Raw genomic sequence first — 23700 nt, forward strand, 5'->3', positions numbered from 1 at the left:
CATTTTGCGAAAATTATTATTGTAATTTTAAAGGCGACGTTACGCAAACGAGCGTTTATCACTGCTTTATTATGCATTGTCAAAAATCTCTTTAATTTCTCTCAACGCTACATAGCCATTCCAGATCAAGAGTATCCGATCGATCCTTCGGTAAATTCAATGATTAAAGGCCCAAAGCTGTCAAAATTGTATAGATTCGGGCCAAGTTTTAATAATTAGCTTTATTTTCAATTTAACAATAATTTTTCCAAAAAATTCATAGACCGGAAAAATTTAGATCATCTGAAGAGTTAGCGTAATTGTGCACCAATCACCGTTGAATTATTAAAAATGAAGCGAGATGATTGGCTGGCTCATTTCAAAACAAACGATGAATCAATCAATGATTGATCAGTTTCCGAGTGTTTTTGAATGTTCTAGTTCAAAAAGTTCAAATTTCTCACACGTTTAGTTCTTCGGTGGTGGTTGAAGTGTGTGAGGTTCGTCGTACGTGACTGGATACGTACCATGTGGTTTTTGCGCGTCTCGATCATGTCGGTCCATTGTTTTTTGTTTTACGGTTATAGAATTAACGTTTGGATTTTGGAATCAAATTTGCGATTTATGAAAAGCGGTTGTTATGAAAAATTATGGGTATGTAGTATGATTTGCTGTTACCGAGTATTAACTTTCTTTTCAACGTAATTCTTTAGTAGTTTCGCGCGAATTCGCCCAAACCGCGCCAAATTTCATCGTTTGTGCTAAGCACGTTCGACGAGTTCTTTTATTGTTTTACGATCAAATGTGACGAATATGAAGAAATAATGCTGAATAATCTGAATCAAGATACTCAAGTTGAAGCTTTCGTCATCGTTATTGGAAAATGTAAAAGGTAAGAACTCATTGTTTAAGTAGTTTCAGTGCACATGATTATGAGCGGTGAATTTGTTACGGTATCCTTACAAATAACTCGCTACCCTGTGTCGATGCCAAGACGATGTAAAATAGTAAAGAAAACACTCATTATTTATTTATAAATATGAATTATCGTTTATAATGAAAACAGTATAGCTATCATATAATGAAAAAATCCGTATACAATCATTTTTGGAGTTATTTACAAATTACAACGCGGTAGAAACAGAAAGCAATATTGTTTTTGTTAGCTTTTACGTTGACGTTTGCTCACAATTCGCTAGACGCTTGGCAATATAAATGCCCGATGCCGAATGCAATCTAACCATAAAACCGTTGATCGACTTTATTCTCAAAGACTACGAAGACAAAGACGGCGACTTTGTGGAATCGTCAGCTCGCCCAACTGTACCGATGGTAGCTGTTTCGTAGTGTCGAAGTGTTTCAACTTTCTCAACATTTTTACGAGTAATACGTTTTGTTTTTAATCGCATTCGGTATGAATCAAATACTGTCTAAATTGTTTGAGCTTTGATTACGTTAACTTGACTATAATGGCGGCGGAGCGCCTACTACGAGTACGAGGTACCGAAGAAGAAAGAAAAGTTATGTACGAGTAGGTCGACTGTGTTGGAAATTTCGAGAAATACGCTCGCTTAATTATGGTAATGAACTGCGATCCCTTTCCGTATTCTATGAGTATTTTGAAAACGCGAGGTACGGTACGCTAATTCGCTTTGTAATCACTTTACTAATCGTACCGATGCGATATCGAGTTCATACTACAGCGCTTGTTTACAACGCTACATCGTCGAATTCGGTTTCGATTTCGAAAAAACAGACGTGGACGTGCGGCAAATTTAACAATAATTTTATGAGATCACCGAATGATTTCGTTGGCATTTGCCATTTGGCAATTATAAACGAACGAAGGTAAACCTAATAATCGGTGTTAGGTAATCGGTAAATCACCAGCGAACGCGTAGGAAATTTAAGGATTTACTAGCGTATTGCTGAACGCCAACTCCGAGTCGATTATTCCTTTTTCTTGGGCTTCTTTGGATTTCTGCTTCTTGATTTCGCTTTGCAAAGTGGGCAAATAGGAGCATTCCGGTGGATCTGTTGATGGCACGATAAACAAGATTTCATCGGCGGTGGTTGTTGCCTGTGTAATAAACAACAATCGTCGTTATTCCTTGTAGAATACCTAACATTACGAGTCGAGTGAGGTTTATGTCTAAAATAGATAGAAGCGTTGATAATTCCGGATGGAATGTACAGTACATACTAGTACATACATTCGTTCAACTTATAAATTTGTGCGAAGTCTTCGTAGACCTAGATACAATATAGTACAGGGTGCGCAGAAATATCGAGTAGGTACTTCATAAAAAAATTTATGTTGAAAATGTTTCGGTTGGCTACAGCAGTGAGCAGTTAATCAAGAATAAGAATAATAGCGCATGATTGGTTGTTGGACTGTGGTGATAACATTCCACCAATCATACACATCTATTTCACGTTGCCAATGATTGTATATTTTTAACAAAGAACTTTCTTTAGGGTAGGTACTCGATATTTCTGCGCACCCTGTAGTACAAGCTGTAACTTGTAAGTAGGTAACTGATGCTCCGCCGAACATGGACCTACAACTTGTTGTACTTTAAATGCGTTTACTCGCAGGGGATACCTAGTGCCCGAAACTAATTTGATGAACAAGGAACCTAAAAGCAATTTTTTAAGTACTGCTGGAGCCATTCGCCATCAATATTCGTGTCTTTTCCTCAAAAATACTCCTAATATATTCAGTTTTTTGGATCTACATACTGACTTACCTTCTTTTGGACGAGATTTTCATTTCAATTTTCGAATTCTGCGTGTCAAATTTGATATATTAGGACCCAAAGTGGCGTATGGTTCAACCCCCCTCCCCCCTTGACTTTCTTTTTCAAAAAAATTTCGTTCTCACTTCGCTTGAACAGTAATTTTACTTTCGTATCAATAATTTAATGAAAGGTTTCCGAAAAATTATTTCAACTGGCTTTTCTCCTCCTCCCCTCCATCTCAAATAAAAATATAAATCCCTCCGCGATTTTATCGTGGATACGCCAGTGCCTCCCACACTCTAACCCCGAGAATATTGTAGGGAGAGGGAGGGTGAAAAATTGACACATTTTCAACATCTTTGCATAAATTTCACGTTTTTTAAAGTTTATAATATGTATGTTAGCCATAGAGATGTTCTAATGCCGATTTTCAAATACATAGTACAGATCCTAAGTACATACTAAAATTAGATCAGTTAGGCACTTTCTACATCCCCTCTCGTCTCCCGAAAGTGTGAGAATGTGGCATTTGAATGACCTATATTATTTCACCGATTTCTAATAGGTAATTAGAAAATTATATAGACGCCGATCCTCCCCCTCTCTATAGTCTCCCTTCTCCGTTAGCTCAAATCGTAAAATCCAAGACATACTCGTAACGGGCGTCCTCACTCACCCTCCTTTCCTCCTCCCCTCCCCTCATAAGACCAAAAAACTTCATTTTCAGGTATTAACTACCTATATGGAGAAAAAAAAATGAAAAATTCGATGAAAAATTTCAAACTTCTTCCTCGAATATCGAATGTGATGACATTTTTAAACTCAGCGGGGTTTAATTATGAGAAATACACCCCAAGAACGGCCAGATGACCGATGCGTTACCGGAACAAGGAACTATTGGTCATCATCCGGATCATTGGAAAATTTTTATTCGATTCTTAATTCGACAGGTGGCTTTATTTACCTGAAAGTGGGCGGTGGGCCTGGCAATGGCGCCGGTGGCACAGGTCTGGTTTCTGGCAATTTACTGGTAGTCGGCAATAAATGTAAAGGATGCGGTACATGTGGTAAGAATGATGTCGTAGGTGGTTGAAAAGCGTGCACGTGAGCCGCTTGTGAGAAACTCGCCATCATCACAGACTCGCAGACTGGTGGGTACCATTCTGGACATTTGAAAGGCCTTTCGAAGTAGCCTCCGGCAAATAACCTGTTGAAAAAAATAGTTTGTAAATTGAGATGCTCGTAGTTTTTACCTTATCGTGTATCATCATAATTCATAATAGGTATTATTTATGCGTACTCGGGTTTTAAATCCTTTTCTTCTTCGTGTAATTCCGGTAGCCTTTCTAATCCTAGAATATCTTGCCGCAGTCTGTCTAATTCGAATTTTAAAGGTTGATATTCTTCGTGAATTCGTTTTGCTCTTTCCAGCGAAGTATTTCTCGCTTCTTCGGCTTTTTTAATGACATTTTCCATCTATTCAAACATATAAACAGGTACTTTAATAGAAGTAAATTTCGTTTCTTCGTAGAGATTCGTTGATTGTTGATTAAATGAAAAGTGCTCGGGTATTTTATGCATGAAAATTTGAGGAACACAGTTTCCTGAGAGCGATTGAGAGCGCAACTTGGTGACTTATAAGTAGCTGTAGCTACATACTTAGTACGAGTCGTTATTGCGACCTGTCTTAATACAAAATTGCAATACCTAGTTGTTAATGTTGCGAAGCCGTTGTAAAGTCTTATTTTCTATTATTGCAAATGAAAATTATTCTTCAGAATTGATTGAAGTTCGTGAAAAATCAATAAGAAAGAAAATGCGATGAAAAACTCAAAGAAATATAACTTCAAGGAAATCTTGCATAGTGTTTTCTTAAAACATTACTTTTTCGTTACTTTTGTGGGAAAAATTTTGTACCATTTGTAAAGTTTTGATGAAAGCTTTAATTAAAATGACAAACATATAGCCCATTTGCGCTCGCTAATTGTTATTTCGACTATTTATTTGCGCGAGCTTTCTCAACAAGAGGAAAACAATTGATTAATGATGTTTTAGAAATACCTAGGGTAAAGTCACCAGTAGTTGACATGCTCCAGTAGTTGACACTTACGTCACAAAAATCGTCATTTTGGTGTCCCTGTGTGATTATTGAAAACACTGATTGCACTAAAAATTAATTCATACCTCGCTTATTATTGGCCGTGAGTTAGGTGATGATTATCAGTCATACTTTTTGTGTTTTATCAACTTTTATTTTCACCACGAAAATTTTGCGAATTTTTTTTGCTGAATTTTAATGGTAAGTGTTTTACAATTATTTTTCTATATCCAACAATTTTGAACATTTTGAGATGGTTATTATACCATTTGAAAGCTAATGAGATACACTTTCTTTCTAACTACTTTTGATTGATTCATAATCACATTTTCATGCTCGATAAGCCGGGTGTCAATTACTGGCGCTAAAAAATGAAAAATTCCAATAATTGACACCATATAAAAAGATGTATTTTCTAATGTTTTTTCACCATTATTTTACCGATTTATTCAAAATAGTCTGATTAAAGTACGAGATGAGTATTCAAGAAGCTATAAGTGCTGTAAAGTGAATTAGAAATTACATCTATTTATATGGCGTAAATTATTGGAATTTTTCACATTCTTGAAAATGTGATTCTGATTCAATCAAAAGCAGTTAGAAAGAAAGTGTATCGCATTAGCTTTCAAATGGTATAATAACAACCTCAAAATGTTGAAAATTTTTGGATGAAAATTGTAAAATATTTTGTCAACTACTGGGGTGTCAATTATTGGAATGTCGTGTCAATTAATGGGGTTTTTTGGATACTTTTTGAAATGATCATGAAAATCTCAAAAATCCACTTACGAATGTGAAACACAAATCAAAATGTAAGGAAAACTGTGTTCTTCTAGATGTACTTGCCAAAGTTTTCAAAAAAATATCAACTTCAGCTATAGATTGTTTTTTATCAAAAAGTATCAAAAATCTGTTCAACTACTGGCGACTTTACCCTATAACGATCCATTTGTGCGCTTTCTTGCAATCTGAACCGAATCGAAAATCTTTTAGCACGGTTCCTAAAATTTGTTTAAAAATGCTCGAATTTCGTTGCAATTGAACGATCAAAAAACAGTAGAAAAAAGAAGAGTTTGAAAATCGACATTCGTTATCTTTCATGATGAAGATTTTTCGTTCGAAAGATTTAGAAAATTTCCCTCGACAAAAAAGAGTATTTTTGCAAATTCACATCGTTCAATATTGGAAATATGGAAAATTTGAAAAGAGCATTCGTTTGGTAAATGAATGAAATAATCCTGATTCTGAAACTAACAACTGATGGAAATTGTTTCTTGTTGTCCGAAACCCTCTTGGAATATTGTAATTTTTGTCACGTTTCTATAATTGGCTGTTTGCAGCCTATTTTTTTCTAACTTGCTGCAATGTTGGACAGTGCCAAAGATTCCTTGAGAAAATGTTTTCCAAAATGTCTTGGATCACTCTTCGTCTCAGAAGTCAAAAAATCACGAAAATTACAATTTTCTCTTCTCCAAAATGCTCTATGAAGCTGCCTTTTTATATATCGTACAATTTTTGATTTCCCATCAATTGGTTCCTATTTTGAATGTTCTGACCTTTTTCATCCCTCTCCCTTCTGCTAATTTAAAGTTGCTATCCCCACTCAAATCCCTTCGATTCAACACCAACCGAGTATATAAATACCAAATTTGAACTCATCTCGTTTAAATGATTACCTTCAGGCTAAAATTAAAATCGTACCATTTTAGGAACCCCTGACTTTTTTGCGGTGACCCACAGGTTTAAAATTCATGTTTGAAGTTATATCAACTTGAAATGCATCATATATTGCAATCTTAGGGAATTTGAAACGTTTTTAATTTCTTCAAACCCACTCTCTTCTGTTTTTTTTTTTTTTTTTTCCAATTCAAAATATACAGAGAAAAAACTCGGCAATTTTCAGTTTTTCTGAAATCGCAATGTATGTATGATATAATTTTGAGTTGATATTACTGTAGACATGTACTTTGAACCAGTAGGTCATCAATTCTATTTTTTATTAAGAGGTGAAAATTATTTCGAGTAAATTGACGAAAAGGTAGGTATGTCAAAATTGGGTATTCACCGAGATAATATATTTTCGAAATTCCACAAAATTGTTGGGTAAATATTGACATTCGCCGTACCCCCGTACCATTCGAGGTGAGCATATTAATAAATAGGCAGGTATAAGTGCAGCAGATTAAAAAAAAAAAATAAATAAATTAAATTGAACCATAAGTTAGACGGAATAGAAAGAATACGGATATTCGCCATTCGCTTAGAGTTGTACTCGTAATTGAAATAATAAATCACCGCAACGTTTATTGTAAAAAGACGCTCGGAAATGCAATATTTTTACTTTGCTCTCAGTATTAAAACCAATAAACTAACTTCAAACGAGGGTTTCTCAATTCGTATTATCGTAAATTTGAGAAAACTTCAAAACCATTTTCAATTCCATTTATTAAACAAAATTAACGTAAAACGTTTGTACAATTTTCTAATTTCTCTCAACTTTTTTTCATTTTCGTTGGAAAAAAAAAACTTGCCTCGAAGTCGATTGAGTCGTCTACGCGAAAACTATCGATTATCAGTGGTGAAAACTAAATTTGAACGCCCAGTTCTATCAACCGGGGCCCAGAATATTCCCGCTGCTCTATACTCTTTTAATTTTCAATATAGATCATCGATCACATTTTCAGAATTTTTCCATTAGATCTCACTGTTTTTGTCACACATTTTTATGCCGCGCTGCTCCTGCAATAAACGCGTTTATTCTAACATTGCGACAAACGTTCACGTAATTTTGCCTAACCAAACTGACTCAGGCGTCTAAAGTATGTTTAATGCTTTCATTCGACGAAATCAGTACACAGTGACTCGATTCGCTATACGTAGAACTTGGTCAAAAATTGACGTAAAATTTTGGAAATCAGACCGCGAGCCTATGTTTTTCAAATTGATAAATGACCAGAAAGAAAGTTCTTACCAAAGTTATACTCTTTATTGTGTGAAATTTCATTACTCATTAGGCACCTTATCGTGGTGTTAGGTGAATACTTTCTTATACGATGTATGTAGAAACATGTAAAAAAAAATTTAGGTACCTATGAACTTTGTGTCTCGACCTAGCCTAAAAGTAAAGCGTAAATTTTTTTAATTCATTCGAGCACCTATTACAGATAGATACCATAAGCGCTCGTTACCCATTAATTTTTCTATGAAAACTTGAAGAAGAGTCGAGTATTAAATGAAAAAATAGAATTAAAAGATGATTAGCAGTTGTTTCTTAGAAAAAGAATGGTAGAAAAAAAAGGGAACAAGAAAAAAGAGAAACGAAAGAAATTGAATTTGTTTGTCGAATGAAAACTTACTCGTAGTTAAATGTTGTAGTCACAGTCACTTAGTTTTAACTCGAACATTTGTCGTCGAGTACTTTTAGTATAAAAGTTTTCACAATTTATGCGGATTCCGTTCTGATTTTATATTTTTTGCGCTGCGTTGCGTTGCCGACCAGTGAAACGATGGTAACGCAAATTTCTTTTGTCAATCGAAAAAAAATAGCTTTTAGCAAAAAGTTAATCTTATTCGTTTAAACGTCTAGCTTAACACAATTTTCCTTCTGTTCACAGCCGTTGACGGGTTCAGAGATCGATATTTTGAATTTTCATAAATAGGTAAACTAATGTAGTACCTATGTCTAAAGATATAACACTCGATCGTTGGTTATCAATAAAAATACCGTCGCTTGTAAAGGTGGCTTCTTTTTTGCAATTTTTATTTCAATACGAAAATTATGTTCCGAAGGGGGGGAGGGGGAGGTGAATAAATGTCAGAAAATTTGTCGAAATGTCAAAATGAACTCGAGCTTTTCAGCGCGTGTTAGTGACTTACTTCACCGATTACGTTCCAATTTTACAAAATCAATTTCCCCTGGTTCAGAATCTTTCCAAATTTTCAAAAATTGCTGGAGAAATATACAGCTTAAAATCGTCACTCGGCAGAAACCAATTTTGGAAAAATGGTGTGTAATCGGCCAAGTAGGTCACCAACAAGCTTCGAGCACTAATCGCGTTTCTATGTCACGTATGTATGCATATCAAAGTTGATTTGGACAACTTGAATGACACTTTTTGAAAATCTGTAATTTTAAAAATTCGTCTGAAAGCTTCAGAAGGGCTTGAAAATGTCTCCCATCAGCGCAGCTTGTTGAAATCATCGTCCAATCTGTTTGGGGTGTCGGTTGTACATACAAATTTCAGCTTTCTAATTGAGTTGAGGAGATTCAAATTTTTTCATGACTTTTGACGTGAATTTGATTTTTAAAAATTCACCGAAATCGAAAAATACGCGTTAGCTTTTCAAATTTTGGCTAGTGATGTATATTTTTGCACTCCCTTTCCATTTAGCTTTGCCCGATTCAAAAAATTTTCCGCAAGTGGGGTTCCCTGTTTTCTGGATTTGTTGATGAAGGAGTGAAAGTTCATGTCGTTCTCTGGTACGTTATAGCACTGTGGAGAATTTTTCAATTATTTACCTATTAGGTAATGTACCTGATGTATTATCAAGTACGAATTTTGATAAAAAATGGGGCAATTGGTAGCTTTTGAGCCGCACACTGCTACTGCACCACCAAAATTTCGACTTATTGCAATAATTGAAGGAGTCGGAATTATTGTTATTTTCGAACTTTTCGTTCATCCAGAATTTTCTCAAAAGCATGTAGGCCCCGTTTTTCAACTTCTAGATACCTAAGGGCCAAACAATTCCCAAATCATTAATTGTAAATATTTTCGCGAATCAAATTCGGGAAAAGGTGTAGCTAACTAGCTATAGATTCTATTATTGATTGCAATGTTCAACTTTGAAAAAAGGCAAAAAGTCTACGAAACATTTTTGAATTCTTCAACTCGAGGAATTTAGTGGCGCAAGGTTTCTAGAAAGTGTAAATTTTTGAATTTCGTAGTTTCTAATTACGTATTAAAGTTATGGAATGTGTTGCTTTTTATTGCAGACCTTAAACTCGTGTGCTCAGGGAGTACTATACCTGTGCTAGTGCCACTTCTTATCAAAATATTTAGGGGTTGATTCGTGAGGTTATTTGATTAGACGAATGATTAATTAGGCGAAAAGTAAAGTTAGTGCTTTGGAAGTACCTATGCCATTTACTGAAGAAACCTACTGGTTAGAGCTGGAGGTTTCCTCCGTTCAGTCTGCTCCTTTGCTCGAGTAATTTTCAGCATAGGCCTTTACCTATTTAATCTTTGATTCTCGATGCTCGATTGCTCGATGCTACTTATTATAATGTAATTATGTATGGTTATACTCACTGCATTTATATCGGAATGTATTTGGCGTAGTTCTTCCACATGTGACATTTTATCTTGCAATAGGAGATCCATTTCTTGCTTGTACTCGGTTAGGCACTTTTCTTCTTGATCGCTGACTTCGACTTCGTGTAAAATTTTATTTTTCAGTTCTTCTAGTTGCAAAGTTTTTATTCTGAAATGTCAGAAAGTTGACGGAATTACATTTACGATGACAATTTTTTACCCTACGTGTAGTATGAGCAAATAAAGGAGGTGGTGAGGAAATCGACATACATATTGCTATGGCACTTGAAATACGTCAATATTTTGAGCAATTTTTGAGGAACGGTTTTATTGGTTTTTTGCGTGCAGAATGAATGTGTATGTAAGTACCCTCGGAGTTGCTCCACGACGACAGCAATGCTGCTATTTTCGTGAAATTAGTTTTGATTTTGGAAGATTCTGAAACCTCGATAACCTATGTTTCATTTTTCCTCACTCTCTAAATTCTCATTTCATCTAGTTTATTTTTCATTTTTTAAATTCGATTTCGTAACTACGTTCGGCATCGCAAATTCAGCTCATTATTCGACGTATACTCGTAGGTGTGTATTTGGGTATTTTGAGTTCTAAGAATACGGACGAAAGGTTCAATATTCCGACAAAGTGTTCGATATTTGCTCTATTTTTAAATTTTTCGAATTGATGAGGGAAAAAATGAAACCGTATTCTATCGATCCTTCAGGTAATTATCAAATCAGTAAAATATGGTACGACGATGCTGCTACGATAACACACGTCAGGTCAATGCTTTCATTTGGCTATTTTTACTCAAAAAGTTTGGTTTCCAAATCCAAATACTTGACATTGCTACCAGTACGTGATTCGTGTAATTCGCTCAAGTGTAGTCGATGCCCTTTTGAACGTAATTTATCGATGTAATGCCGAGTTTTTCCTCAACAAACTGAGACATAACGATTCGAGGAAGTATGCAAATAAACTATAGGTACGGTACGTAAGTTCCTCGAATGCTTGAATACGTTCGAGTGGAATTGAGCTGGTATGGGGTTTTCCTGAAACTAATTTCTCGTTAAAATTAGGAATTTGTTCGGAAAAGTGACATTTTTCCCGCATTTGTACGAAAAAGTGACGAGAACTAGCGTACCTATAACGAGTAAGTAGGCAATAGGCATTTGGCCTTTGGGTACAGATAGGTTGGAGATTAGGAATGATTTACTTGTACTTTAATCTAACGCAATATAACGGAAGTGTATAGCTACCTGATTTCTTTAATCGCTTCCAGTTTTGATAAAACCATTCCGTTTTGAACGGACATGCTGGCGAGTGAAAATGCGCGATTTTTCGCGCGATACAAAAAAAATTGATGAAAAACACGAAAAAGATACAGATAGATATTACAGGGAGATGAATACCTACGCGACGACTATGCTTACATACGCTACACGCTACACGCTTATCGCATAGCGGCGCGGCGATCGTACGAAACGAAAAATGAAATTGAATAATTTGGTAAAAACGTTACACACATGTATGTATATTTTATAATACGAGTATTGTACACACTCACACACGCGTACGTCGTACACACGTCAATCGATAAGGTAAAACAACACCGTTTAAGCAGTTAACACATCAATGAACACGGCTCGTAGTCGTACCTCGTAGCCGTATACAGCACACAGCACACATGAGTGATGGTATGGTACGGTCGCGCTATACGAGTAGTCTGACTCTGAATGAGTCCGATCCGAGTCCAAGTCGAGCTGACGCTGAGGCTGACAACAAACAGCGTTACACACGAACACGATACGGCGAACAAGTCGCAAAGAACCACGACCAGCACGAGGACGAGGACGAGCTGGAGCTGGAGCTGGAGAAAAAAATGGTGATGGCGATGGTGAGACGACCGAACGAGAAAGATGACGCGAACGTCACCAGAATGATGAGAGCGAGAGAAAATGAAGAAGAAAAAAAGTCAGTCAGTCAGTTAGTTAGTTGGTAAGAAAGCGAGTGAGTAAGTGAGTGGGTAAATAAGTGAGTAAGTGCGTGAGCGAGCGAATGAGGGAAAAATGAGAAAAATTGTAACAACGAACAAGTACGAGTATAGTTCGCGAAGAACGAACGAACCAGCGAGCGAGAAAGGGAGATGACGAGCGAGAAAAAAAGGATAACGATTATCGGTTCGGAGTCGAAAAGTCAACGTTGTTCTCCAGTACTGCCGGCCCCGATGTTACTTCCATAACTCACGGATATACAATGTGCTAAGCTAGTCAGAAGTGTGTTGGCAATGCCGCTGCTGGAATATCTCGCGCGCGTCCGCGATAGCGATAGCCGTGATTCATCCCCTATTTCGCCAGATTCACCCTCTTCGAGCCTCGTCGCTAAGGCTGCTGGCTGGCTGGCGCTGCTGCTGTCGTCGTCGTCGTCGCCGCCGCCGTTGTTGTTGTTGCCGTTTCTGCGCGGCGACGGCGACGGCGACGGTGGAGCATCATCCGCCGCTGCCGATGCGATATGCCTTTCGCCCACCGCCGCCGCCGCCGCCGCCACCGCCTTACCGGCTAACACGAAATAACAAATTCCATTTACGGTATAAATTGCTAAAGTTACATTTATGTTAGCAAATTATGAACACCAGATGCCGCCTGTATAGAGTGAAACGTCGCGCTCTTGCGAACTGTTTACGCTCAGCCTCAGCCTCACCCCTGCCCTTACTCCGTGTACAGGAGCATGCGTTTCGTCCGCTTGTTAAAAAATGAAAAATGTTCCGCAAAGATTTTTAACAACACTTTCCGAATCGCTATGATTACCAGTTACCACCGTCGCTCCGAAAATATCAATTTTCTCCTCATCGTCGCGCCGCCCTACGGCTACGTCGTCGTCGTCGTCGTCGTTGTGCCCCCTGTGTAACCCTGGAGCTAATTCGCGAACCCCGTCTCCCCCCGCCACCTGGAGTAACAGGTTCGTACACTATCGGGTGGATAGAAACCGGATTATGACGAAAATTGGCGAAAATGTTTACTTTTAGTGGGAGATCACCCAAAAACATTTTGGGGCCCCCAACCGTTCATGGAGTTGAACCAAATGTCGTCAAAGTGGGCTCACTTTTGATAAGAGGTGCTTTTTTGCGGAATTTTGAAACCTCCTCGAGCCGTTGACTTTGAAATCGATGGAACTCTGGTGAATTGCAATAAATACGATTCTCATCAACTTCGTATAGCTTTTTTTCATGATTACAGGAATTCCTTCTGCAAAAATACTATCGCCGGATGCGGACTCAGCGGGGGTTGAAATACCTCTATAAACGTCTTTCGCTGTCAGTTTGATCGAATTTTCAAAATTTATATTTTTCAACTCTTTCAGTACCTAGGTGCTAAAAATTCGAGCAAAAAAAACAGAATTTGTGCGCATCAGCGAAGTAAATGCAGTCCCGATTTGGTTACGATTATTCAATTTTTGAAAAACTATAGAGAGGCCAATCAGGGTGCTGCTAGCGCAAAATGAAAAAATAAAACACTAGCACTCCTGAAAACCAAACGAGTCACGTGTGACATGAATTTTTTCGATTTTCAGTAAGCTTTGTAGACCAATGGGTGCGTTGGAGAGACCAAATCTGAAAAAAAAGCTGAAATTCGTATTCAGATTTCGTAGGAACCTAATAAACCATATGTCACACTATTTTTCCAGTTTTCTGACAATGGCAGGGGAACGGTCAATGAGTCGGTGGGGTCGAATCGAAAAAATGAATTGATATTCGTATTCAGAGTTTTCGAAAATGTATGAAACAATGTGACACGCGATGTGTGAAATTTTTTAAAAATTTTATCAAAATTTTAGGACTCTGGACACCCTCTCCTACCCTCTTACTTCATCGGTGGTTTTAAGGAACCCATCGTGGAAAGTCCATTTTTTCCATTGAAGAAGGATATTAAAAGAAGCATTCTTTCCAAAAAAGGGAAATTTTCAACTTCTCCGATTTATCCAATTTTTTTTTATTCTTTCGAATTTGGGGTGGATTCCAAATAAGTGGACCCAAAAAGTGCGGGGAACCTGGACGGATTATTTTCTAGAATAGTAATTATGTTGAAAAATTCTGAAGTAAAAATGGTGAATTTTTGAATGAATTGGATTTTTTTCATTTTTAAACTTGGCGGAAATGGGATCCGGGCGCAACTGCTTTTTGGACTTGGCGAAAAATCAGAAAAATAACCGAGGAATCAATTTCTCAAGAAATCCAACAACTCGAGAGGACGGTGGAAGCGCAAAACAAGCGAAACTTTCCGATAAGAGCCCCTTTAAAACATGTAGGTATGTATGAGGTGAATAAGTAGGTAATTGACGAACAATGAGGGCACTAAAGAGGACCTTGAAAAACGAGGTGCCTGAACTTCACATTTTTGCTTCGTTTTTGTGTGCAGTGTGCACGTTTAACAAGTGCTATTGGAGGTGTGGAGCTGATACTTGAGAGCTGAGAGGGTTCGTGTGAGTAGCATAATACATAGAACAACACTCGGTGACCAAATCTCAAAAAAATCAATCGATCGCCTCGATATTGCCGAATCTTAGTTGCCAATAGCCATAATTTGTTGACGAGCTGCTGATCGCTGGAGTTCAGCCGTCTTAAGAAATCGTAAAATGTTGAAAACAACATTCCACGATTAGGCTACACTACGCTAGTTACTAGGTAGGTGCAACGAAAGGAGATGCTATTTTCATTTTTCAATGGTATGGTAACTGGTGCGAGTTTTTGACGCCGAAATGTCTACAACGAATCTCGACAGTCGGGATTCGCGAAGGTCGGAGATCGGGGACGGGTTTTATCACGTGACAATACTGACAACAATAGTGGTGTTTTACAGCTGACTTATTCAAAAGTCACACACTCGCGCACATACTCAGGTCGCAGATAATAGACAGATCTAGATACTATAGGCAACCTATTTATTTTACATCTCAACCCAGTATGCATCACCGATTCCAGTTGGGTATGGTACACTCTTTCAATAGAGATACCAAATTAGCGATGGTAGTAGTTTGGTTAACCTTTAGACCTATGCTATGCTAACATTTGTGCGCATTATCCTTACTACGTACGAGATACGAGTATACAATAATTCTACTATACCAGGTGACTATGGCGTTGGGTTGAATGGATAAAAAGTTGACTGCTGTTACATCCGTTGTTGCTTTTTGCCAAATTGATTCTCAAGTCCAGTTTTTCAACTCGCAAATCTCTTCGATGAATTTCGATTTTTTTAAATTTCTCGTATCCTTACGGTGATAATACTTAGATTACTGTCTTTCTTTCAATCATTCTGAAAAAAAGTAGGGCTCCAAATCGGATGCTTAATCAAATCATACATGGCAATTGATCTATACTCATACATGAGTCCTAATGAGTCTCAAATTGAATTATTACTTGCTACACGATGAGCTGAATTTTGCAGCCAAGTTTTTTAGAGGATGTTGATGGTTTCGGCGAATGCGTGTTTGCAGGGAATGAAATGGCTCGTTTTTCGATTCTTATAGAATAATCATTTGAGAGTTGTGCTGAACTGCTTTAGGTAGGCAGGTAGTGAGTAGGAAGGCACCACTTTGGTAGGTATATGTACTTACAGTACAAAATACAGATGTACTTGAAAATTAATTAAAAAGTGCTCGAAATGACTCGAGATACGCGTACATCTTGTAAATTAATAACATCTGTAAGTACATAAACAATAAACATACATACTAAGTAGTACTCGTAAGTACGGCGCGGCGTGGCGTAGTAGTTCTCGTGTGTCTCGGATAAAACAAAATATGTATCTATTCTTACGTCATACGTACCACAATATAAAGATGAAAGACCAGTCTTGCAGCCCTTCATTGTGTGTAACAAAAGAAACAGGAAACTCGCTATAGCTTTCGACATAGCCATTGCCCGTTTGAATACTGCTACTCGCATATAGATTTATATTTTATTTTTCGAAATGATATTCTATACGCCACCTCGTATCCGATCTCAGAGATAGAAAAAAAAAAGTAAAAATGAATAAAAGAATTCCGTTCGCTGAATAATAAGTCAAATAAGTATAAAAATATATGAAACGAAATAATATAATATGTCATGATGTTAAAACAAATCCTCCAGGCGTATTTCATAATAATTGGATGAAATGCCGCCGCGCCGCACCATCTCATAATAATATGCGCCAGTTACTTTATACCCGACCCATTAATGAATAATTATTTATTTTTTCATTTCGTTCGTTTTTTCTACGTGTATTTCGGAGACGGGTGCAGAGTTCGGAAGTCTTGCGACTTCTTCTTATGTTCGAGTGCTTAAGTAGCCGTTGATTTGATAATTAATGCGTATAAAAAAAAAAAGAAACTGAATTAAAATCACTGATTCGTCGACATGTTTGTATGTATATTCGTGAACCGAGTTACTAGTTCTGTTATTTGCTTGACCTGGGTTTCGATGAAGATGTTTCATCGCCTAAACGGTTAGGTACCAGTTGAAATATTTATCGATTAATTCGATAGTCGAATGTTGTTTTTTTCAATGTTACACGGCGATGCTCATTCGAGCGTTTCTTTCAATTTTTTTAACCGGTCAATTTTGGATTCGAACTTAAACAGAATGCAAAAAGCGACTACCTACTTACGTAGAATTTAAAATTCGCATTTTAATTTTGCGATGCTATCGTGTTTTCGTTTTGTATTTTCAATTTTAATACGTGTTCCAGGTGTTTGTTGAGGTGGCGTGAGAGGGCCTTTGATGCGCTACAAGCCGTTCAAATTTTTCAACCTGCGCTTGGACATCCTTTCACCACAGCTCCCCTTCCTTATGTATACCTGATTTTGAAATAATCTGTTTTTATAAACTAATCCTATTTTCACTTTTCTGACAAGTATTTCCTCTTCTGGAATTTTTTTTTTCTTTTTGAATTTGAAGTCTAAATCTTGAAATTACAAATTCATCAAAAAAAATGTTGTTGTGCGAGTGAAACGACATACAGCTGGAATTTAAAAAATGAAAATTAATCCTGATTATGGATGGAGCATTTATGTGTACTGTTGAGATTTTGGATGCACCAAGTTTATAAATTTGTATCAATCTGCCAACTAAAAGAGTCATTCGTCGAGAAATCGTTGTACGTAAGAAGAAGGCGTTTTTTACCTATCCATTTATGAAGCAGGTAACTCACCTGACCACTCTACCGATACCTGACGTAGATCTGCGTGTCATTTGTATTGCATACGTATACTGCCTAGAAAATTCACCAGCGCGAGGTCTCCGTTGAAAAATGTTCTTTTGGGGCGCAATGCTTAGGCAACTCAACATACATTCGCGTATCAGACGCGAGACGTACCAAGTCCTAGTCGAGAATACCTGCATTCCCCTGCTCAGAAGGTTGGGTGAGGTTGCCGACGACCATTGTGTGCTGTGGTTGACTTGAGAAGTCGATGCAACAGCTAACCCTTTATAATTTATTTTTATCAATTAAGTCGTCCATAATTCTTCTCGTTCTGCTCGATTTTTTTTTCAATTACACTTTAAAAATGTCCATTTATTCGCAACTTTTGTCAAATTTTACTGAAATTAGTTGTCGATTGAATTAGGTTCCTACAAAGTTTTCGATGTTTGTATGGATTTCAACGATGTTTTAGTTTTATGTATGTAATTTTTTTATGATTCTGTTTTCTGCTTTTCTGTGTCTTTTCATTATTGCATTTTTTTCGTTCCTTAAAAATCTCCACTCGAAAATGAAAATTGATAAATTATTTTCATCGTAATAATTTTTTCATCTCTACCCATTTACACATTTTTACCATTTTTTTTCGTGTTTTCATCAATTTTATTGTATGTTTTTATTAATTTTTCAACTAGAAGTATTTACGATCTTTTTGCGTTTCACTTCACTTTTGTGCAACTTCGTGATACTGATATTTTAATTCAATTTTAACCAATTTTCAACGTGACTATTTTTGTTTTGTTTTTCAAGGAGCACATATTCAATTTTTGCCAATTTTTTTATATTTTCATTAAATTTATAGTGTTTTTATTCGATTTATTGTCAGATGTTTCATTTATGTAGTTTTAGAGGATTTTACATCGTTTCAAGCCATATTTCGACGACTTTTCAACGTACTCGTAGGTATTTGGAATTTTTCTGTATTTCGAGAAACTCGCATTTGATTTTAACCGGTTTTCGTTACGTTTCGGCGAGTTTTTTGTTTTTCCTATTTTTTGGGGATTTTTATAATTTCGTAGATTAAATTTTGTGACTATTGATCTTTCGATTTTTTCCAAAAAAAAATTTTCGTCGCATTAAAAAAGAAAGAAAATCGCCATCATTTGCCCGCAGTCCTCTTCGGAGGGCTGGTGAGGTGGGGTGTTTTGTCTCTGCAGTTGGAATTTCCCGTTATAACGCGCAACTTGGGCCTTGGGGTCCGAATTCTTCTGTACTTTATAGACTGCTGCAACTTGGACAAAATTAGTTGCGGCAATTAGATACATCTCCCAATGTTTTAAATATTTTATCGAGTCTTTAACTTTTTTTAAAAACACTTGAAATCAAAGTTTATTTTTCATCGTGACTTTTTCAAAATGATTTGCTGTAAACTAATGAAATTTTTGTATTTTGGTATGTTTCAGAAGATCTCAAATCTATGCTAGAGTGACCATTTCATTCGACGATCGGAATTTATCATTTCAAGATGTGTCCTGTTGCCCTGTAATCGCCGAGTTATTAATAATAAATTGAGAATCGCGATCGGTACCTACTTGATATTTCGATTCTGTTTGGTAATTATTTCGCTCGCGACTTTTTTCCCATTTTTTTCCCTGTTAAATGCTGTTTGCTAAATATAACAACATTACTATCGCTCTTCAAAAGCTGGGGTAAGTGTTTCAAAAGCCATGTTTGAGTAGGTTGGTGATGGGGTGGTGGTGAGACGTCGTTATTTCTCTTTGGCCCATTATAGGTATGGTGTAGGTTTTTTGTCATGCTTTTTACGAACATCGTATATCTGGATGAATTATGAATTCTACATAATATATCTTGGAATAAAACCGATTTATCAAGCGGGTCAGGAAAAATTTACTTTCAGCTGTATCGATGCTGCAATTGGTCTCTAAATTTTTTTGACGAGTGCTCTGGTGCATTGAACATCTAGATGCTTGCTGCTTGGGGTATATTTTAAGTAGGTAGGTGTGCTTGGCGACTGGCTGTATCAAGCATGCTTGATTTTAGATATCTTCCAAAAGGAAATTTGAAATCTATGTACATGTATGAATATTGGTCTAAAAATGGCTTTTCTATTTTCATCCGGCTGAACGATTTAGATTAGTCAACATTGATAATATACCTATTTTGGAATAATACGTTTCATAATGTGGGTTTTTTTTTTCATTGAAAATTTGAAAAAGAAAATAGTAAGTAGCTATTTGCTATAAAATGCTATAAAACTGAGCTAGTCACCAAGTATTTAATAAACGACGTCCCCACCACTATATATCTTATAGATTTTTAATGCGTATAATTTGTTGTTGTTTTTTTTAATCATTTCACTGGTATTTATACTTTTTTGATGAAGTGGTTTCTTTTGATTTTTGTGGTGCTTTCTCTTTTTAACGTCATTGATTTTGTTTTCTTTGAAAAAGTGTTCATGTAATGATTAGTATTTCAAGTTTGACTTTTGTGTGGTTTTTGTTTTATTTTTCTGGTATCTGTTCTCGTTTTCATCTTATTCATTTGCATAGGTAAGTGTGTAATTATAATGACTTATGAGGTAAGTGAATAAATTACTCTTAAAATTTGTTAATTGCTACGCATTTTTTCATTTTTCCGTTTAATTTTTTTTTTGTTTTGTTTTATGGTTTGTGTTTTTGATTTAGGTCGTTTATCTTTTCAAGTAATGTATAACTTGTTTATATTTATTTTTTAGTTCATAATGTTTGTGTGTTATGTAAGCAGGGTTGTCCTGTTTTAATTGTTTAAATACCTATGGTCTATTTTATTTTACTTCTTTATTTCAGGTCACTGAAGTTTGGGTGTAGAGTAACATAGTGAGTTAATGTGATACCTATACTTTTCTATTTCAGCTCATTTTTTATACATTTTTTGTTTCATGTTTTGTTTGTTTGATTTAGGCCTTTTAATTTTGCAAGTAAGCTATATGACTTAGTCATCTATTCAATTTTTGCTGATTCATGTTTTTAATGTGATACTTTTCTATTTCAGTTCATTTCTTATACATTTTTTGTTTCATGTTTTGTTTGTTTGATCTAGGCCTTTTTAATTTTTCAAGTAAGCTATGACTTAGTCGTCTATTTTTTAGTTTATTAAATTTGGTCAAGTGAGCAAGTTGTCCTGTTTTAATTGTTTAGATATAATTTTTTTTAATGATTTCGATTTTTGCAGATTCATGTTTTTAATGTGATACTTTTCTATTTCAGCTCATTTTTTATACATTTTCTGTTTGATGTTTTGTTTTTTTGATCTAGGCCTTTTTAATTTTTCAAGTAAGCTATGACTTGGTCGTCTATTTTTTAGTTTATTAAATTTGGTTATGTGAGCAGGTTGTCCTGTCTTAACTGTTTTGCTATGATTTTTTAAATCTTTTTGATTTTAGATCATTCGTGTTTGGATGTAGTACTAATACATATAACATGGTGAGTTTTTTTCTCTTAGTAAAATGATTAATTTTGCAAGTAAAGTATAGGTGCGTTTATGATTGTCTGTAACTCTTACGGCCTGTTACAGAAAAGTAAAAAATTTTTTACTTTTCTGTAATTTTCTTTGTTCTTTTCTGTAAAACAAAATGTTACGGTTACGGACAACGTGAACTACGCCATAAGAATTCTTGTATTTTACTTTTCTGTAACAGACCGTAACTTTTATTACGGTTAGTTACAGACAATCATGAACGCACCTTATGACTTGGTCGTCTATTTTTTAGTTTACAAAATTTGGTCATGTGAGCAGGTTGTCCAGTTTCAATTGTTTTGATATGATTTTTTAAATGTTTTTGATTTTAGTTCATTCAAGTTTGGATGTAGTGTAGCGCAGTAAGTTTTTTTTCACTTCGTAAAATTTTATTTACATAATGTTATTAATGGGATACCTATTATCTTTTTTTCTGTTTCAGCAGATTTTTTGTTTTGTTGTTTGTATCCTTTTAATGTGCTTGAATGCGCCTATCTATAGATATTTTCCAATGCGATCAATTTTTTGCAGTTGTCTTGTTTCAGCACGTTCAGTTTTGGATGGAGTTCTAAGCAGAGGAATTGTACTCGGTTACTTTTTAAAAATTTTGGTTAGTAAAAGTTACTTTTTCAAAATTTTTCCCCCCAAATTTCCTTTTTTTTGTTTCAAATTGCTGTGATATCATAATGTTTCTCGTATCTCTACACATTATGCTGAAATGTTTTCTAATTTTTGTCAACCTAAAATCAAATGCAATGTTTTGTTCCTTTTTTTACTGGTTACTTTTTGGGTACCTTTTCCAGATTTTTTGGTTACTAAAATGTACTTTTTGTGTGAAAAATTTGAGTACAATTCCTGTGTTTGGTTTAATATTCATTTTCAACTCTCAGTGAACCCAAATGGTTAGTAAGTGGTATTCAGGTTTCGTATGTAAATTTTGTACTATATTTTAATACTTTGCATCATCGAGGGTCGCGTTTTTAATCTTGTTTTTCTTCGAGTATTTCGTGATGAATGTTGCGCGCGAAAGTTGAAAAATTTCAAGTGTTAAATTTTGCTATGTGATCGATGATCGATTTATTTGTTTTTCCGTTTTGCGATCAATTTTTGTACGCGGAAAGTTCCAAAAAATTTTGTGATTAATTTTGTGCGCGAAAGTTCGTTACTTTTGAAAGTTAGATTTTGCTATGTGATCGAGGGTCTTGTTTTTCATTTCGTGTTTCCGTTTAACGATCTATTTCTTTACGCGACAAGTTCGAAAATTTTAAATATGTTAGGCAGTCTAGGTATATGATCGAATCTCGCGTTTTTCGTTTTAATTTTTTAGTGTGTTGTTGTTGTTTCGAGTAGTGTTCTCGTCAAAGTTTTTTAAAGAAAATTAGTGCGTTGTTTCATTCGAATAAATGTTTCTTTTTTTGAAAACAAAATATCGCAGTGTTCCAGTGCGGAGGTGAGTTTTTAAATTGTATTCGTTTTAAATGGCCACATTTGTGCCTGTTTGGTGGTGGGGTGGTGGTAAGACGTCGCTATTTTGCTTCGAATTGCGGATTATTTATTTTAGGGAGACCAATTGATCAAGCGGATCAGGAAAGACGTATCTCCTGTAGTCCTGTATCGATGCTGCAATTGGTGTTGATTTTTTGGCTGTCTCTATCTTCAGATGAATATAAGATTCCTTATTGTAGAAGCCCAATTGATCAAGCGGATCAGGAAAGACTTGCATTCCTGTATCGATGCTGCAATTGGTGCGAGTATTTTGTGAATATTTTTGGCAAATTGTTTGGATAGATAGAGGTACCTAATACCTATAAATTACATATTTCTCAGTTGTGAAGAAACTCGATTGATCCAGCGGATCGGAGATGGCTTACATTTCTGTATCGATGCTGCAATTGATGTAAATTTTTCATAATGCTTTGGCTTTTCAATTAGGTTATCAATTATCATACTTCATACAAGACAACTGGTTGTATCGAGAGTTCTCAATTTTTATACTTTTTCATCAACAATACCTATTTCAAATTGTACTTAGATACAAAAATGAAACGGTGATTTTTTAATTTTCCGTTGTTATGTTTCTTTCCCGCTGAATAATATCAATAATGTTAAGTACTTACGTACGTATCTTGTTCAGAGACGTTAAATTTCAGCATTTTTTTGAAAACTTGTTTTTTTGCTTGAAATTTTTGAAAATTTACAAACTACATTCTGTCTTGGAGAATCACAAATATGAGCCAGTTGTCATGTATTACATAAACGACGTCTTCACCACAATATTTTCGTGAATTTTCAATGCATTATGTATGATTGCCCCCCCCCCCCCCCCTAATTTCAATGATGTATGTCTTTCATTTAAAAGTGGTTTCTTTTTCAATTTTTGTGGTCTTTTTCCATTTTTAAAAAATTGTTTTTTAATGTACATATCTATTTAATCGAATGTGACGTGTGGATGTAGTTTCTGTGTTATTTGCATTTTCGTTTTGTTTGCTGTTCTTGTTTTCATTTAATTTATTCGCAAATCAAATGGGCAGGTGTATATACGAGTAATGGTAGGTAAGTTCTTTATTTATAATTTTTTTTCAAGTTCTTTTCAAAGTGATGATTATTTTACCTACTGATTGAGAGAACTTTTTGTTTAATATTAGCGAGTATTTGTGAAATTTTCTGTTTCCTTATTGATTTTTTTTTTCATCCCATGTTTTCTCCCTTATTTAATTTTCTCGTTTCAGGTCACTTAATTTTTGAAAGTAATGTAATAATTACTAAATTCGTAATCCAAGTAATTTTTTATTCGTCTTGTAAAATTTTGTCATATTTTTCTTCTAAAATACCCCTCACAAGTAATTTTTCTGTTTCAGATGAGTTGTGTAAGCTCG

The 23700-nt window shown here is 35.5% G+C and overlaps 1 protein-coding gene and 1 long non-coding RNA gene across 2 annotated transcripts; one reads left to right on the forward strand and one right to left on the reverse strand.

Moving 5' to 3' along the window:
- The first annotated feature begins 330 nt into the window (after window positions 1-330).
- LOC135849413 (uncharacterized) lies at window positions 331-21052 on the forward strand. The gene is made up of 2 exons (XR_010559531.1): window positions 331-871; window positions 18772-21052. It is a non-coding gene; the product is annotated as an uncharacterized LOC135849413 (long non-coding RNA).
- Window positions 980-12451, reverse strand: LOC135849404 (zinc finger C4H2 domain-containing protein). The gene is made up of 5 exons (XM_065369831.1): window positions 11390-12451; window positions 10131-10302; window positions 4021-4196; window positions 3685-3927; window positions 980-2059 (listed from the first exon to the last, which is right to left on the reverse strand). The coding sequence occupies exons 1-5, from the start codon at window positions 11443-11445 to the stop codon at window positions 1930-1932; spliced, it is 777 nt and encodes a 258-aa protein (XP_065225903.1). The 5' UTR covers window positions 11446-12451; the 3' UTR covers window positions 980-1929.
- Window positions 21053-23700: the final 2648 nt, after the last annotated feature.

Source organism: Planococcus citri, chromosome 5 (assembly GCF_950023065.1).
Source record: "Planococcus citri chromosome 5, ihPlaCitr1.1, whole genome shotgun sequence".
NCBI lineage: Eukaryota > Metazoa > Arthropoda > Insecta > Hemiptera > Pseudococcidae > Planococcus > Planococcus citri.

What these genes read in the sequence shown, in the direction of transcription:
- LOC135849404 (XM_065369831.1), bottom strand. Translation starts at nt 11,445, where the DNA reads ATGTCCGTTCAAAACGGAATGGTTTTATCAAAACTGGAAGCGATTAAA. An exon ending in GAAGCGATTAAAGAAATCAG is followed by an intron (nt 10,303 to 11,389) that starts GTAGCTATACAC and finishes CTGACATTTCAG; the next exon opens with AATAAAAACTTTGCAACTAG. An exon ending in TACATTCCGATATAAATGCA is followed by an intron (nt 4,197 to 10,130) that starts GTGAGTATAACC and finishes ATGTTTGAATAG; the next exon opens with ATGGAAAATGTCATTAAAAA.